This window comes from Megascapheus bottae, chromosome 5 (assembly GCF_031878675.1).
Source record: "Megascapheus bottae isolate mThoBot1 chromosome 5, mThoBot2.hap1, whole genome shotgun sequence".
NCBI classification, from domain to species: domain Eukaryota; kingdom Metazoa; phylum Chordata; class Mammalia; order Rodentia; family Geomyidae; genus Megascapheus; species Megascapheus bottae.
Window position 1 is genome coordinate 19,664,209 of NC_143513.1, and position 18,493 is coordinate 19,682,701.

Below are 18,493 nucleotides of genomic sequence, written 5' to 3' on the forward strand. Positions count from 1 at the left end.
AAGAAAGACCAGAACATAATTCGTGGGGATATTAAAGACTAAAGAAAGATAGCTATATTATCCCAAAATAAATGTGCTACATGATCTTGCTCCCTGTCTTTTTGACTTCTTCTATGTATCTCTGACCCAGCTTCCCCTCTCCTCCAGGCATCTCATATTTACCCCTATGTATGGAAGTATTCATCTCCTTACTTCCTTCAGTCTTAGAACTCAGTAAAGTTTCAATACTCCTTAATTTGTTTTTTTCTTAGTGTTTATGACTATTTTACAGCTGCTTTTCAAGTTTACTAGGTGTGCTTACTAGGTAAGTGTAATTTCTATAAAGGCAGAGATTTTTATGTGGTTACTGTTGCCTAACTAATACTCAGAAAAGAGCCTGCATTTAGTAGACAATACATCTATTTTAATGAATTGAAATAATTTCCAGTTATTGATGCAATTTTAAAATTGAAATAAAGGTTAAAAACATATAGGAGCGGGGGCCGGGAGTTTGGCCTAGTGGTAGGGTGCTTGCCTAGCATGCACAAAGACCCAGGTTCAATTCCTCGGTACCACTTACACAGAAAAAGCCAGACGTGGTGCTGTGGCTCAAGTGACAAGAGTGCAAGCTTTGAGGAAAAAGCTCAAGGACAATGCTAAGGCCCTGAGTTCAAGCCCCAAAACTGGCACCAAAAAAAAAAAAAAAGTATAGGAGACATGAAAAAGGTAAACTAAGGATGTTATTTTTTTGTTAAGTAGTACATAGCATATTCTAATGAATATATTTTTATGACAAAGGTTCTTTGTTTTGCAACAGTGAAGCAGCTACTGCATCCACTCTGTACAACACCTTTACAATAAAATTAAATATAAAAAACTGAAGAAGTCACTGCAAATGAAGATTTAATAACATGCCGAAGTAACATGAAACTATTAAAGTAATTTAAAATATTCTTTCATAAAATTTAGATCTTAGCTCAACCTGTAATCCTAGCTACTCAGAACACTGATATTTTCCCACCAACTTCAGTAGAAAAATCTATATGAGATTCTTATCTCCATAAAGCACTAAAAATGCTGAAAGTACAGCTGTGGCTCAAGTGGTAGACAGCTAGCCTTGAGCAAGAAAGCTTAGCACCTAGACTCTGACTCTCTCTCTCTCTCTCTCTCTCTCTCTCTCTCTCTCTCTCTCTCTCTCTCTCTCTCTCTCTCTCTCTCACACACACACACACACACACACACACACACACAGAATTTACTTTTAAAATTTCATTTTCTAAAAATATAGCTAAGGAGAGGCAGTTAAATTCTTTAAAGAAAAGCATAATGCTGTATAAGGGAATATAAATTTATTAAGAATAGAAGGTGGTCTGGGTGTCAGTTCTCACATCTGTAATCCTAGCCACTCAATAGGCTGAGATATGAGAATAGCAATTCAAAGCCAACCCAGGCAAACAAATCCCCAAGATACTTATTTTCAATTAACTAGCAAACAAACAAATAAACAAAACCCCAGAATTGGAGGCATAGGTTAAATGGTAGATCATCAGGACAAAAAAGCCAAGTGAGAGCTTTCAGCTCTTAAGTTCAAGCCCTAGTACTCGGCATTTTATGATTATATCATACAATTTTTGACATTGTGAAAAACATTTAGAAGAAATGTCAAGATGTCTATAATATTCACTTAAATTTTATAATATAGCCACTGTAAATGGTACAAGATGCCTAAACAATATATACTCTTTAACTCATTTTTATCATTATAGTTAATTTTATTTACCCCTTGCAGTATTACTTATAATACTGCATATATAATAATAGCATAATATTAGAAAACAATTTTTGTTATTGTATGTAGAAATAGTCAAACGTTTTGGGGGGGTTGTTTTGTTTTTGTCTTTATATATTTCCCACTATTTTATTTTGCTCTCCTTGAATGTAAAACTTCATATAAAAATGCCCATTTTTTTGGTCCAAATGTTTTTCCCATAGATTTCTTTAGTAGGTACAAATTTTACAGTAAAATCACAAGCATTATAAATTCCAATTGTAGATACAGAAATGATTCCAGTAGCTCTTTAGTTTAAAATTATTGGCATCTCTTTGTTTTATAAAATGTTTTATAAAATAATTAGCAATTTTATTTCTCCTCAATTTAAGACATTTCTCATAAAGTCATAAAATCAAATTTACAAAATAAATATATACCATCTCTTTCTAGATTTATGAATTTACCTTCCTCAATAATTAGAAAATTACACATGTTTTGAAATACTTGTGTGCAATTATTAAAAAGTACTTAGCTGAAATTTATCTGATTCTTTAGATTTGTGAAACAGAAAGTATTTTCCTGTGTTATTCCATCTTATTATATAATAGAAACATACTAACATTTTCTAAATCACAAATCAGTTTTAAGTAAATTATTTTAACACGATCGTTTCTTTTTCCCCTTCAAATAACAAGTCAGTACTCAACTACTGAGCAAATTATGACATGACTTTTTTTGGTTCTCTCCAAACTGTTAAAATGAATGAATGAATGAATGAATGAATTTATTGTATGTGTGTATGTATGTGTGTGTGTGTGTGTGTGTGTGTGTGTGTATGTTGGTCCTGTGACTTGAATTCAAGAATATGGGCACTGTCCTTGAGCTTTTGTGTTTAAGGCTAGCTCTACCACTTGAGCCACAATTCTGCTTCTGGGTTTTTGGTAGTTAACTGGAAATAAGTTTGTGAAGGACTTTCCTACCCAAGCTGGCTTTGAACTGCAACACTCACATCTCAGCCTCCTGAGTAGCTAGAATTACAGGCCTGAGCCATCAGTGCCAAGCTTAAATTAACTTTATTTAAATACCATAGATTATATTAAACAAAAATGCACTAATATTGCTCTAAAGATGGGAGGAAAATGCTTACGTAGATAATTTCTTAAAGTAAAAGAATGAGTCACAGGGGCTGGGAGTTTGGCCTAGTGGTTAAAGTGCTTGCCTAGCATGCATGAAGACCCGGGTTCGATTCCTCGGTACCACATACATAGAAAAAAAAAGCCGGAAGTGGTGCTGAGGCTCAAGTGGTAGAGCTCTAGCCTTGAGAAAGTCCAAGGACAGTGCTCAGGCCCTGAGCTCAAGCCCGGGACTGGCAAAAAAAAAAAAAAAAAAAGAATGAGTCACAGTGGTGGTAGTAATTGTGGGGAACAAAAGAAAGAGCTCTTAAATTTGCTCTGAATAGTATTAGAATTCGTAGCCAGAGCAATAAGGCAAGAAGCAACCATAAAGGGGATCCAAATAGGAAAAGAGGCAGTGAAACTTTCCCTCTTTGCAGATGACATGATTCTGTATTTAAAGAACCCTACAGACTCCGCTCCCAAGCTTCTTGAGATGATTCAAAAATTTGGAAAAGTAGCAGGGTAAAAAATTAACCCTCAAAAATCAACTGCCTTCCTATATGCCAACAATGAGAGGAATGAGGCAACAATCAGGAAATAACTCCTTTTGCAATAGCCTCAAAGAAAATAAAGTACCTGGGAATTAACTAAGAATGTAAAGGACTTTTTTTTTTTTTTTTTTTTTTTTTTTTTTTGCCAGTCCTGGGCTTGAGTTCAGGGCCTGAGCACTGTCCTTGGACTTTCTCAAGGTTAGAGCTCTACCACTTGAGCCTCAGCACCACTTCTGGCTTTTTCTGTGTATGTGGTACCAAGGAATCGAACCCGGGCCTTCGTGCATGCCAGGCAAGCACTTTAACCACTAGGCCAAACTCCTGGCCCCGTAAAGGGTCTTTTTGATGAAAACTTTAAAACCCTGAAAAAGGAAATTAAAGCAGAACTGAGGAAATGGAAAAACCTCCCATATTCCTGCATTGGAAGAATTAATATCGTGAAAATGGCAATCTTGCCAAGGGCTATTTACAAATTTAATGCAATACCCATCAACATTCCAATGTCATTCTTTAAAGAAATAGAAGAGACAATCCAAAATTTCATATGGAATAATAAAAGACCTCGTATAGCAAAAACACTTCTTAGCAGAAAGAACAGCGCAGGAGAGATTTCAATACCAAACTTTAGACTCTATTACAGAGCTATAATAATCAAAACAGCTTGGTACTAGCACAAGAACAGGCCTGAAGACCAATGGAATAGAACTGAGGACACAGATATTAAACCACAGACCTATGGCCACCTAATCTTTGACAAGGGAGCCAAAAAAAAGTAGAATGGAAGAAAGACAGCCTCTTCAACAAGTGGTGCTGGCAGAACTGGTTAAGCACCTGCAGAAAATTAAAGTTGGATCCTTCTCTGTCACCCTGCATCAGAATTAACTCCAAATGGACCAAAGACCTCGATGTAAAAGCAGATACACTGAAAACTTTACCCGAAAGAATAGGAGATACACTAGGTCTCCTTGGCACAGGTTGAAACTTTCTTCAATAAGGACCAAGAAACACAACAAACCAGAGAAAGTCTGGAAAAGTGGGACTGCATTAAACTGCAGAGCTTCTGTATGGCAAAGGATATAGCTAGCAAATTAACTAGAAAGCCTACAGAGTGGGAGAAGATCTTCACCAACCATACAACAGACAAAGGCCTCATATCTAAAATATATCAACATCTCAAAAAATTGAATCACTCCAAAACAAATCTCCAAAGAAACAACCATCCCATTAAAAGATGGGACAAAGACTTAAAGAGAGTCTTCTCTGAAGAAGAAATAGAAATGACCTGTAGACACATGAAGAAATGCTCAACATCTCTGGCCATAAAAGAAATGCAAATCAAAACAACTCTAAGATTCCACCTTGCTCCAGTTAGAATGGCCAGGATCAAGAAATCTAGTAACAACAGATGCTGGAGGGGATGTGGCCAGGAGGGATCACTACTACACTGTTGGTGGGAGTGCAAACTCGTTCAACCACTATGGAAAGCAGTATGGCAATTTCTCAGAAGACTAAACACAGAGTTCCCCTATGACCAGCAATTCTACTACTTGGCATTTCCCAATCATCCAGAAACAAGGACATACTAAAGCCACTAGCACAATGATGTTCATTGCAGCACTATTTACCATAGCAAAGATATGGAACCAACCCAGATGTCCCTCAACAAGATATGGTATTTATACACAATGGAATTCTATTCTGCTGTCAGAAAGAACGACATTGCCTCATTTGTAAGGAAATAGAAAGACTTAGAAAAAATTATATTAAGTGAAGTAAGCCAAACTCAAAGGAACATAGGCTCAATGGTTTGCCTCATTTGTCATAATCAGTAGAAACCTTGGGCTCTCCTAGCAGAGATTTACAATAGAATAAAATTTAGAGACATAAGGCCATATAGAATGATGCTAAATGAAAGGACCCCCAGGATATAGAAACAAAAGCCATATAATGAATGATTGTTGTCCTTAATGTACCATCTTATCTCTCATCTCTTTTTCTGTCCCTTGGTTATCTCACATTGTTACAGTATTTTAGCTTGTTATCTGATATATTGTACATATGCTTATTTGGTTATTTGAAATTGGATAGGGAAGGAGGGAAAACCAGATGAGGGGAGGGGTTGGGAGGAGGGAAATGGGGACCAAGACATGAGAATGGGTATCAATGTATGTGAAGTAATGCACCTTCTATCTGGTGAATATAATGTAACTCTTCTATTAATTACAACAAAAAACATATGAAAAAAATTTGCTCTGAAAGATGTACCAGTAAAAAGTACAAGAAAATAAGTATAGCTTATACACTAGAATCTTGGTGTACTAGAAACCAGTCAAGGACTGAAGAAAATGGACTCTTATTTTTTAATTATAATTTACATATATATGCAATAAATAAAAAAAAATTTTGGTTGGTTGTGGGGATTGAAATCTGGGCCTGAGCATTGTTCCTGAGCTCTTTAGCTCAAGGTAACACTACTATTTGAGCCACAGCACCACTTCCAATAAATATAATTTTATGTATAAATTAAAAATTTTAAAGTCTATTTATAATTTGAGAACTGTCTAGTTAGAGACAATGTCAAAGACATTGTCTTCTCATAGAAAGCCACTGCTGAGTAGAGAGCCCAAAAAAGTAATGTGTCCAAACAAGGTGCAGGATCATGAAGGCTGAAAATAGGAACATTAAAAAAAAATCTCAGCAGAACATGGAAATTCAATTAAAAAATAATGCTCTAGGGTGGTACTATGTCGTTTAAAGATGATTTGAGTATGTCTCCAAGAGTTCAAGTGATGGTAGCTTGGTCTCCAGTGTGATGAAAAGGTGATGGGGCCTGTTGAGAGGTATTTAGGTCATTGGTGTACTGCCCTTGTAAGCAGTCAAGAATATGCGTGTGCGTGTGCGTGCGTGCGTGCGTGCGTGTGTGTGTGTGTGTGTGTGTGTGTGTGTGTGTGTGCGCGCATGTCTGGTTTTTTCTAAGGATAGTGGACTATTATGAAGCAAGGCCACCTCTGACAGTTGACCTCTTGCCTTCCCTACGTAGCTGTTGTTTTCCTTTTCCCTACCACATTTTGACCCCACCAACAGAGTTTTATGAAAAGCCAAACAGATAAAGTTGCCCTACTGTACACTAAATAAATTCCTGACCATACACTAAATAAACTTTATTTCATTATACATACTCAGCTTTGTGTATTTTGTTATAAGAACAGATTACAGAAGGAAAACAAAGACAGTCCTAAAAAAGTGAGAACACAAAACTAACTGTAGGTAAACAATAATCACCATAGAAATGGAATATTTTATAGTCTACTAGATAAAGGGAACTCTCACTATAGAAGAGGGCAAACAAGGCAAAGTGGTATTACGTATTTGCTTATGCTTATAACTTGCTTTTTCACAGTTCATTCTCTTTAACATCCTCATTTATGACATTTTTCTTATCATTAATAGGGCTTGCTCAAGTGCTAAACTGTGAAGACTGAAGAAACATAAAGCAAGGTACTAAGAAAGGTATTTTATGAGGCAGTAGCCCTACTACAAAACATAAACCTCTCAAGTGGCAGCAAAAAACAAACCTAGAAGATATCTGAAGAACCCAATACCCATATACTCAAGTCTATTGTTTTGGAAAATTTTCCCAAAAAATATTTCTGGAAAATAGTTTCCATTTTACTACAAGTACATATTTCCTCCTGTTAAATCCACACCTTGATATGCACACACACATGCATACACACACATTAACACATACATACATACATACAAGAGCACTGCACAAACACAAGACTACTGCAGTATTTTTCACATTTTGAACTATAAAACCTATGTTTCCCCCTAATTTCCAATATGTACACCTAAACAGCAAGAAAGGAAAGTGGGAAAGGAATTAAAATTTATTCTTGTATTTCCAGGGGCAGTAGTTTGAAAGTGAATATGCCACTGAGGCCAATATACTCTGGTCTGTTGTCTCTGCAACTATTTTCGGACAGTAATGCCAGAAAAGAAACATTGAACTTTGTGGTATCACTGTGTCATTAAATTACTTCATATCTGCCATCTAATCTTGTTCAACAGCATGAGTTTAAGTGAATAAATTGAAATATGCCTAGATATTTGATGTCTTGAATAGTAATATGATTTGCTTTTTTTTTTTGCCAGTCCTGGGCTTGAGCTCAGGGCCTGAGCACTGTCCTTGGACTTTCTCAAGGCTAGAGCTCTACCACTTGAGCCTCAGCACCACTTCCGGCTTTTTTTCTATGTATGTGGTACCAAGGAATCGAACCCGGGTCTTCATGCATGCTAGGCAAGCACTTTAACCACTAGGCCAAACTCCCGGCCTGATTTGCTTTTTTATCAGTAAATATCCTCACTTCTTTAAGTTTTCTTTCTGGATTTTCAGTAATTCAGTGACTTTTTTTAAGAACAAGGCCAAGAATGATTACTGGTTAAACTGAGTCATTATTATACCTACTCTTAAGTCTTTCTTGATGTACTGTCTCCTAGATTATGGGAGAGAAAAATGTAAAGAAACTGTTCACCTATTCAGCTTTCTACATAACCTTATTCTTCTCACTTCCCCATTTCCTCTACAGAGATATAGAGAGTGCTGAAACTAAATACAGTACACCAAAGCTAGCTACCATTTTTGCTTTTGGAAGCTACCATTTTCATCACAGATATACACACTGGATTTTGTTTTATCCCTGACATATATATTTGCTTGGAGCAAAGAATGGTTTTGCCTCCAATCCAAATGTCACCTTCTGAGGAAGGTGATATTAATCCTCTTCTTACACTGATCCTTGCCATTATAACCACTTCTAGATAGAAGTAAGATATAAAAAGAAAATGCAATTAAATGAACAATAAATTAAAAGAGAAGGAGGGCAGTAGGGAAGCACTGAAGTTAACTTCCAGTATAATTTTTAAATAATGAAATGAAACAGATAAGAGTGAATAACAATACAAACAAGAATCTTAAAACCTTAAAAAAAAAAAAGGGAGTAATATTCTTTTCCCGGAAATTCAGAGAAGATTTTTAAAGCCTAGTTCTTCTACTTCAATATGTAAGGTTTTTTTTGTTGTTGTTTTTTGTTTATTTGTTTTCTGCTAGTCCTGGGGACTGAACTCAGGGCCTGAGCACTGTCCGTGGGCTTTTTCAAGGTAGGACTAGAGCCCTACGACTTGAGCCACATCACCACTTCCGGCTTTTTCTATATATGTGGTGCCTAGGAATTGAACCTGGGTCTTCGTGCATGCTAGGCAAGCACTCTACCACTAGGCCAAACTCCCAACCCTCAATATGTAAGTCTATCTGCTAAACAGTTAATTAAAAATGAGAAATATTAATGAATATCTGCAAATACCTAAGAATAGAAACCCCAAATGTATGATTGATTTTAAAATGCATTTTCCTTCCTTTCCTACTCCATTGAAAGAAAACTTAAAAGCCTATCATTAAAAAAACTACATGTTACATGTATGTGTGCTTTTGTCTTATTATTGCTCTGAATAATAAATTAGGAGTTAAATGTAACTTGACAGTCTTTTCTTGCAGGCTATATAGTTTTGTTTACTAAAGTTGAAATTTCCAGCACCATAAGCACAGAGAAAAATAGTAACAAGCCAGTAGTGCTTTAATTTGAAGCGTTTTGTATTGCTTACCATGTCTTTTCCACCTGTGACCTCTTATTGACATGCTGGTTACTGCATTTCTTGATATTCTAGAGGATGTTGGTGTGATTTCAACTTGAATACACCTTGTGCCTTCCTTACTAGATTTCAGGGCACCATGAGGCAATGAAGCCTTTATTGCATTAGCAACCTAAAACAGAAAAATACAGTTTAAGACATTAACAGACATTTTACTCTTAGATAAAACCAAATGCTAACAGGTATAAAAAAGTTTCTCTTCCAGGTATTCCTAAGATGCTACATAAGTCCTCTAGAATAAAGGACATATTTAAGAAGAATTCTTACAGTTAAAAATATGTGAAGTTAAAAATTTCAAAATGTTTAATTAGGTTTCCAATTTTTAATGGCAATAAAAGCATCTAAAGTATGTAAAGAAGATTTTCCTAGAAACAAAAATCTGTTTTTATTAAGTACTTTGTCAATGTTATTCCTTTCAACATTCTCAGTTATGCTTTCAAATCCACTCCTTCCCAAACTTTTCTTAATTTTGTGGGATATACATCAAATTCTTTTTTTTTTTTTTTTGACCAGTCCTGGGCTTGAGCTCAGGGCCTGAGCACTGTCCTTGGACTTTCTCAAGGCTAGAGCTCTACCACTTGAGCCTCTGCACCACTTCTGGCTTTTTTCTATGTATGTGGTACCGAGGAATCGAACCCGGGTCTTCATGCATGCTAGGCAAGCACTTTAACCAGTAGGCCAAACTCCCAGCCTACATCAAATTCTTAATTGCTTTCTCCTCCTCTTTTCATACCTCATTTCCTCTCTCCATGACCTCTCCCATCCTTTTCAAATATCCCTTTCCTGTTGTTCATTTTGTTGAACTTTGACTTTGCCTTTCTAAGGGCTCACACTACTTGAGTTCACACCTGGATCTATCATTTTCAGCAACATATTTGTGTACACTAACATTCCACCTAATGCCTTTATTTATTAGTTTATAGGCTAATTCTAGCTTCCACATAGGAGGGAAAATGTATCATATCATTTCATGTACCTTTTAAATATAGTATTTTTTCAATATTGTAGGAACATGAATCAATGACATATTAGTATCTATGAATGACTATGTCTCTACTTGTAGATCTAAATTAAAATTTCATGAATTAAAATTTTACGTAATTAAATGAGGCACCTACCAGCAGTGGCTCTGGATATAATTCAAGCTGGGCTCTGTATATAATATCATCCAGTGCTTTCTGAGCTAGATCCCATTCTCCATTGTATCTATTAAATTAAATGAATTAAAGCATTGTTATTTTTAATAAATTTTACATTTCTGAACAAAATAAGGAACTTCTTACCTTCATTAAGGAAAGTAATTGACCACATTAACACACTGTGTAACATTCTACCCCACTTAAAAATGTATTTTTAAATCTTTGAATTCCTATTATCTGAAAAACTATTAATAGCAAAGACAAGTGCATTTCTTTTCCTTTTGTTTTTCTGTTGTCTTGGGGTTTTTTTTTTTTTGGCAGTCATGGGGCTTGAACTCTGGGCTCTGAGCTCTTCAGAGCCTGAACCCTGAGCTCTTCAGCTTAAGACTAGTGCTCTACCATTTGAACTACAGTGCCACTTCTGGTTTTGTGGTGGATAACTGGAGATAAGAGTCTCATGGACTTTCATACCTAGGCTGGCTTTGAATGTGATCCTCAAATCTCAGCCTCCTTAGTTGCTAGGATTACAGGCATGAGCCACCAGCGTCCAGCTACATTTTTGTCTAAAGAACATGACTATTTATAGCACAGAAATAAAAAAAGCTAGAACAATTTCAAAGCATCTTATACTTTTAAAGCAAATAAAGGACTTTATACTATATATATATATATACGTATATATATACGTATATATATACGTATATATATATATATAGTATAGTATATATCTTGGAGTAATGCTCAGAGCACTTTCTGGTCAAATTACTCTGTAATTCCTATGGCTTTTAATAGGAATCTATTACACATTAGGATCATGTATGGTTATTTCTTCACACTCTTTTTTTTCTTTTTTTGGTGCTAGTTTTGGGGCTTGAATTGTGAGCCTGAGGCTCAGTCCCTGAGATTTTTGTCACTCTACCACTTGACTCACAGCTCAACTTTTGTTTTGTTTTTAAGTAGTTTATTGGGGATATGAGACTCATGGACTTTCTAATTTGGGGCTGGCTTCAAACCATGATCCTCATATCTTAGCCTCCTGAGTATCTAGGATTTTAGGCAAGAGCCATTGGCACCTAGCTATTTCTTCACATCCTGATTGTCATTTAGAAATGTATATAATGTACATTGTAATTATGAGAGAAATATGATAAGGAAAGTGTGCAATATAGATGCACAATTTTCAAACATATGCCAAGCCCTTCCTAAATATCAGCTAATTAGTAAAAAAGTAAGCAGCATACAAAAGAAAATGCCCTCTGTGTCTGCCTTATTTAACTACAACCACTCTGTTTTTAGCATTTCCAATTTTTTTTTTTTTGCCAGTCTTGGGCCATGAGCTCAGGACCTGACACTGTCCTTGGGCTTTGCAAGGCTAGAGCTCTACCACTTGAGCCACAGCACCACTTCTGGCTTTTTTCTATGTATGTGGTACCGAGGAATGGAACCTGGGTCTTCATGCATGCTAGGCAAGCACTCTACCACCAAGCCAAACTCCTGGCCCGCATTTTCAAATATTCAAGATTCTGAGTTTCTGAGTTCAAACCTCAGTACCACCAAAAAAAAAAAATGTTCAAGTGAAATTGAAACCTAAAAGACTGGAAAGTACAGTGCATTCATCCCAAAACAAAGATAAATTCAGGTAGTCAAAACAGTAACTTGTCATGACTTCAACCAAAAGTTGGGGTCACAGGGCAACCATATAGTCTAAACCCTAAGGAGAGTGGTTATGATACACCTGAGTAAGAAGAATTCATTAAACATTTTTAACGCATTCATGAAAGGGCTGTCTCACAGGCTAACAGAAGAGTATAGTCTCTAGTAGCACATATAAGAGAAGGTCACACTTGTTCTAGACTTCTCCACAAACCTCCTGCTTCACATGGAAGAGAAAACAGGTCCAAGGACCGGAGAAAACTGCTCTGTGGTACAAGCCTGAGGAGCAGAGTGGCCATTCATGTGAGAAAGATACAAATATGCAGCCATACCCTTTTTCTTCATGTGCAAACACAAGTTTAAAGCTTTGGGGGAAGAGAGCAAAAAAAGGAAAAGAGAAAATAAAAGAAATAAGAAACTTCATTTTCATTTTCATTACAACTAGAGAAGGAGCAGGACCACTGGGAAACAACTATCTCTGAGACACAAGGAACAAGGAGACTCCACACAATGGGCTGGACCAAGACAACAGAGGATACCATTTGCCACTTCCCATCATCACCACCAAGCTAGTGTACACCTAGAAACAAACAACAACACTCTTACTGCTAGAAGAGGACTGAAAACATGAACAATTAGTATATGTTTAGGATTCTCCTAGCAGAGGATCACAATAGCTCAAAAGCTATGTACATATGTCCATGCAAGATGAGGCTAAGTGAAATGAACTCTAGGATATGGAAACAAGAGGCTTATCTTTGTGATTGTTGTTCTTAATATACTATGTGAAGCTATTTCTTGTTTTTTTTCTTTTCCCCTTAAGGTTTAGCTCATGTTGTTACTGTATCTGACTTTGGTACCTGGTATATTCAATATATGTTTATTTGTGTATTTGAAAATGGGAAGGTAAGGGAAAAACAAGATGAGTGGGAGGAGGTGGGGGGGGGAAGTGGGAGAAAAACACCGGAAGGAGTAACAATGTTCAAGAAGTAATGCACCCACTACCTGATCAATGTAACTATAACTCCTCTGTATATCACCCCAACAATAAAATAAAAGTCAACAAAACAAAACAACATGGGGTCCCTTCCTGAGGGGCAGGCCTGCAGGGAAAGTTGAAACCTGAGGATGGAGCAGGAATATTGAGAACATATTCCAACAGTTATTATGTAAGACTGAACACCACTAATTAATAGTAACACATGATTTCTGGTTAAAGAAGCTTTAAACAGCTTTTGGAAGAACAAAAATTTTCTAGAAACAAAGATAGTCATTAAATAAAAATCTTTTTTGTAAACTATAGTAAAGAAGAGGAATGAATAAAGAGATTGCGTGTATTTCAATGTCCACTCACTTTCATGCTATTCTTTTTTTTTTTTTTTTTTTTTTTTTTTTTTTTGTGGGTCATGGGGCTTGGGCTGGGCACTGTTCCTGAGCTCTTCAGCTCAAGGCTACCACCCTACTTTTGAGCCACAACCCCACTTCCCATTTTCTACAGGTTAATTGGAGATAAAAGTCTCTGGTCCTTTTGTGCCCAGGCTGGCTTTGGTCTTTGACTCTCAGATCTCAGCCTCCTGAGTAGCTACGATTACAGGCATGAGTCACTGCTGGACTCATGCTGTTCTTGAATTAACAAAAAATGATCATGTTAGTTGGTTTCTAAGTCTTCACTACTTTAAAATATAAAATTTAAATAATACTATTATCAATATCTTGATTCCTATTCTTTCATAAAAATGGCACTTACCTTCTAAGATTTTATTATAGTAAAAATAGATGAATAAATTATAATATTACAAAAAGATATGCTTTGTAAATGAGATAAACTTACAAGGCAAAATAAATTCCTGTTAACATTTGCACCATGAATCCTGGAGAAACCGGTATTCTGTTACTCATGCCTTTGTATTTTCTTACATGTTGTCGAGGATATCCACAAACACAGATTCTACAAATAAATGTAGTTGTTAAATTTATATAAATTAGGTAGTATTTTTAAATTTTTCAAGCCATTAATAAAAACATTTAAGAAACAAAGAATCATTCCAAACAAAACAGTTGTCTATAACATTTTTCTCAATAAGTAAAACTGAAAAGTATTTATAAAGCTAGAGGTGTACTGATATTTAATAATAAGTGAATCACTTTGAGTTCAATCCCCAGTATCACAACAAAAGAAGCACAGTCTCTTACTGGTTAGCTTATTAACTTTGAGTCAATTCAGTTATTAACTTTTGGCTACCATAAACCGTATCACATGGGATTTCTACAGTATGATCTCTAATTCCTGACAAAACTTGATAAAACTGCAGGATCAAAAAATGTTTACATATATTCTCTAAATTTTCTCTTCTTTTTAAAAAATTGTAATGTATAGAGGGGTTACAGTTATATTCGCCATATTCGCCAGATAGTAAATGCATTACTTCTCACACATTGATACCCCTTCTCAAGTTTTTGTCCCCATTTCCCTCCCTCCATATTCTCTGAATTTTCTAGAAAAACATGCCCTTCTTTTAAAACAAAAATTTTCTATTTTTTTTACTTTATCAGTTATCTTCATATTGCTGTACAAATGGTGATTTCATTTCAACATGTCTATTTATGCATCTAATGCATCGTGGTCATTTTCATCCCTCTACCTTTCTTCATCCCACTTTCTCCCAATTCAACCTATCTCCTTAAGTTTCTGAGTTTCATTTTCACACATGTACATTATTCACCTGCCATTCTCTCTCCTTCATCCACCCCCCCCTCCCTCCTTAACCTCCATCACATTTCACTTTTCTGATATTCAGGCTAGAGGTGGTGAGTCATGCCTGTAATTCAAGTACTTGGGAGTTGGATCTAGGCAATTATGGTTCCAGGTTCCAAACAAATCAAATCAAACCAAACAAAAACCCCAAATCTCATCACAAAAAAAACCCAAGTAACCAAGTGTAGTGATATACATCTGACATTCCAGCTACTTGGGAAGTATAAATGGGAGGACAGTAGTCTAAACTAGCCTGATAAAACTCCCTGGGGCCGGGAGTTTGGTCTAATGGTAGAGTGCTTGCCTAGCATGCACAAAAACCTGGGTTCGATTCCTCAGTACTATATACATAGAAAAACGCCAGAAGTGGTGCTGAGGCTCAAGTGATAGAGCTCTAGCCTTGACAAAGTCCAAGGACAGTGCTCAGTCCCTGAGCTCAAGCCCAGACTAGCAAAATAAATAAATAAATAAACAAATAAATAAATAGCAAGACCCTATTTGAAAAACAACTAAAAGGGGGCAGGAGCAAAACACTGTCTCAAAAATGACCAAAACACCGGGATGCTGGTAGCACATGCCTGTAAATTCTAGCTACTTATTCAACTAACATCTGAGGATTGTGGTCTGAAGCCAGCCCAGGCAGAAAAATCTATCTCCAATTAATCCTCCAAAAGCTGGAAGTGGAGTTGTGGCTCAGGTTGTACAGTGCCAGTCTTGAGCAGTAAAGCTAAGAAACAGCATCTAAACCCTATGTTCAAATCCTAATACCAATGCTTGTGCGCACACACAGACACACACACACAGACACACACACACACACAAAATGAGCAAAAAAAGGTGATGGAAGATTAGTTCTGTGAAAGAGTACCTGCCTAGCAAGCACAAGGCTCTGCATTCAATTCCCAGTACCACATACAAAAATAAACTTCTGGAAAATGCTGTTGATTCAAACCAACTTAAAGACTAAATGCAAATTCATTTAACATTGAGAGGATCTCAAAACTCTTTAAAACCAAAAAATCAGTAAGAAGATTGAAAAATTGGCCATATGAGACATTAAATCAAGTATAATTTTGATTGAAATTAGAAAAACATATTACATTCTAAAAGAGTATGAGACTTGCCTTACTTTTAGTATCTAAATAACAAATTTAGAGAATTGTATTTGCCTATACTGCTCACCTTTATAATACAATGGTAGTAAATAATGTAAATAAAATTTACTCACTTATTTATGCAGTAAAAGCTTATCAGAGAGATACAGAAGAACAATGTAGTTCTCAAAAGGATTCACCATGTAAGCAAATACTTGCAATTAGCAAGTCCCAGAGATGGCAAAAAAAAAAAAAAAGAAATTCTTATGGAAAGTCAAAAAGGGATTGTCAGAAAAATATTCCTTTGAGCAGAGCCTTGAAGCAACAGTATTTTTAATATGAAAACATAGGAAAGTTGTGAATGTAGTGAAGGCATAAAACAATACATTAAGGAGACTGAGGAAATTTTAGTACAAGGAATGCTGAGATCTAGGAAATAGCTAGCTAATTAGTGAGAGTTAGATCATAAAACATCTTATAACAAGCTAAGTTTCAGGTATAGAAAAAAAAAACAACCAAAGGGTTTTGTTTTGCTTTTAGACTACAAATAATAATCAATCATCAGATTATATAGTTGATACTAATTTGAGATAGGTAAGAATAGTACTGATAAAAGATGGTGAATAGCCCAGAATGGCTATACATGGCTATAATCCCACAAATCAGGAGGCTGTTGCAGGAGGATCATAAATTTGAGGCTAGCTTGGACTATGTAGCAAGGCCCTGTCAGAAACGGGAAGGGGAAAGGGTAGAGGAAGAGAACAAGGCAATATGGTCATGTGTCAAGTAGGTAACATTTGAGCTGAGATCCAAAACATTCTAGACATATTTAGCTACATAGTTAGCTAATAATGGATCACTTTCCTTCTTTAGAAGTTAAGAATTCTCTGAATTGCTTTTCAATTTTCTGATTCCTCCATTTGGGGATAATCATTTTCTCAAGTACACTTTACTTAATTTAAAATTTAAAATTGAAACAAGGAACAATGCTATACAAAGGTCTTCCTTCTGTATTCATTGGGATTCTATATTTAAATTCTGATTTCCTTGTTGCAAATCTAAAACATACATATCCCACTTTACAAAAGAGCAGCTATTTCTATGTTAAATTTTCTCTGTGGTCACATGTATGCAATTGTCAAAATTTTTAAGCTATGTTAAAATAAAATCCATTTTGGAAGGTGCTGTCAGTATATTTCTGGGAGAAGTTATAGGAATTAATTTGTGAGGAAAAGTTGCTGTGATTTTAATTCACTGTTAAGAGACACTTTCATTCTCTCTCTCTCTCTCTCTCTCTCTCTCTCTCTCTCTCTCTCTCTCTCTCTCTCTCTCTCTCTCTCTCTCTGTCTGTCTCTCTGTCTCTCTTTCTCTCTTGTAGGTCATGGGCCTTGAACTCTGGGCTTGAGCATTATCACTGAGCTCTTCAGCTCAAGGCTATCATCCTACTCCTTGAGCCACAGCGCCACTTCCAGTTCTCTAGTGGTTAATTGGAGATAAGAGTCTCATAGTCGTTAGTGCCCAGGCTGGCTTTGAACCGGGATCCTCAGATTTCAACTTCCTGAGTAGCTAGGATTACTGGTGTGAGCCACTGCACCCAGCAAGAGACATGTTCACTCTTTTTTTTTTTTTTTTTGCCAGTCCTGGGCTTGAGCTCAGGGCCTGAGCACTGTCCTTGGACTTTCTCAAGGCTAGAGCTCTACCACTTGAGCCTCAGCACCACTTTTGGCTTTTTTTCTATGTATGTGGTACCGAGGAATCAAACCCGGGTCTTCGTGCATGCTAGGCAAGCACTCTACCACTAGGCCAAACTCCCGGCCCTGAGACATGTTCACTCTTAATGGTGAAAAGAAGCTCAATATTATTAATGTTAATTAAAGGCCCACTTCAGGAAGGCTATTTGGGAAGTTTATTAATTCATGAATATACCGGAACCTTCTTTAAATAAAGAATGGTGTAAAATCAGAAATACTATAGAACTGATGATATAGTAATAGCAAACTAGTCAGAAAAATAAAAAGTGACACTATACAACCACAGTCAACATGTGTTAATCATCACTAGGCGCAATAATATGATAACCATCTTTTTCTTTTTCTTTTTTCCCCTGAATTCTTGGACACCAAACCCAATCTCAACGCCTCGTCAATGCTAGGTGTACGTACATTCCACCACTGAACTCCCCTCAAACCTCAGAGAGCTATCACTAAATAGATGACACCAAAGTGGCTGCTAGTTTGTTAAGATATATTGGGTATGTATGTATATATCAAATTTTATTAGTTAGGAAAGTAATCTACAAAATAGCTTTCTCACATAAAAGTGCCCTTCATAGATAGAAAACAGAAGAAATCTGTTCAGGTCAGGAAAACTGCCCTACAAGCGAGAGGAGCAGATTTCATAATAGATACAAATGAATAAATATACTATCAGAAATTTCAAACAGTACACATCCAAGTGAGTCAACTCAGCAGCTGAACATAATAAAGGAATTTCCAGCTGGTTGCTGGTGACTCAGCTGCTTAGGAGGCTGAGATCTGAGGACTGAGATTCAAAGCTAGCCTGAGCAGGGAAAACCCCTGAGACTCTTATCTCCAATTAACTACAAAAAGCCAGAAGTAGAGATGTAGCTCATGTAGTAGAACACTAGACTTCAGCATAAAAGCTCAAAGACAATGACCAGACAGACAGACAGACACACACACACACACACACACACACACACAC

The 18,493-nt window shown here is 36.3% G+C and overlaps 1 protein-coding gene across 7 annotated transcripts in view; it reads right to left on the reverse strand.

The window, feature by feature from the left end:
- Nucleotides 1–18,493, reverse strand: part of Hycc1 (hyccin PI4KA lipid kinase complex subunit 1) — a 153,684-nt gene that overhangs the window by 28,383 nt on the left and 106,808 nt on the right. For all 7 annotated transcript variants that reach the window (XR_016535498.1, XM_090332752.1, XM_090332751.1 and 4 more), the window contains 3 exons: nt 13,752–13,868; nt 10,247–10,334; nt 9,081–9,240 (listed from right to left, as the gene is read on the reverse strand). Coding sequence is in view for 6 of the 7 variants with exons in the window: in XM_090332752.1 (XP_090188878.1) it covers nt 9,081–9,240; nt 10,247–10,334; nt 13,752–13,868 (365 nt within the window). In the remaining variant the exon portion in view is untranslated. The remainder of the gene's footprint in view (nt 1–9,080; nt 9,241–10,246; nt 10,335–13,751; nt 13,869–18,493) is intronic.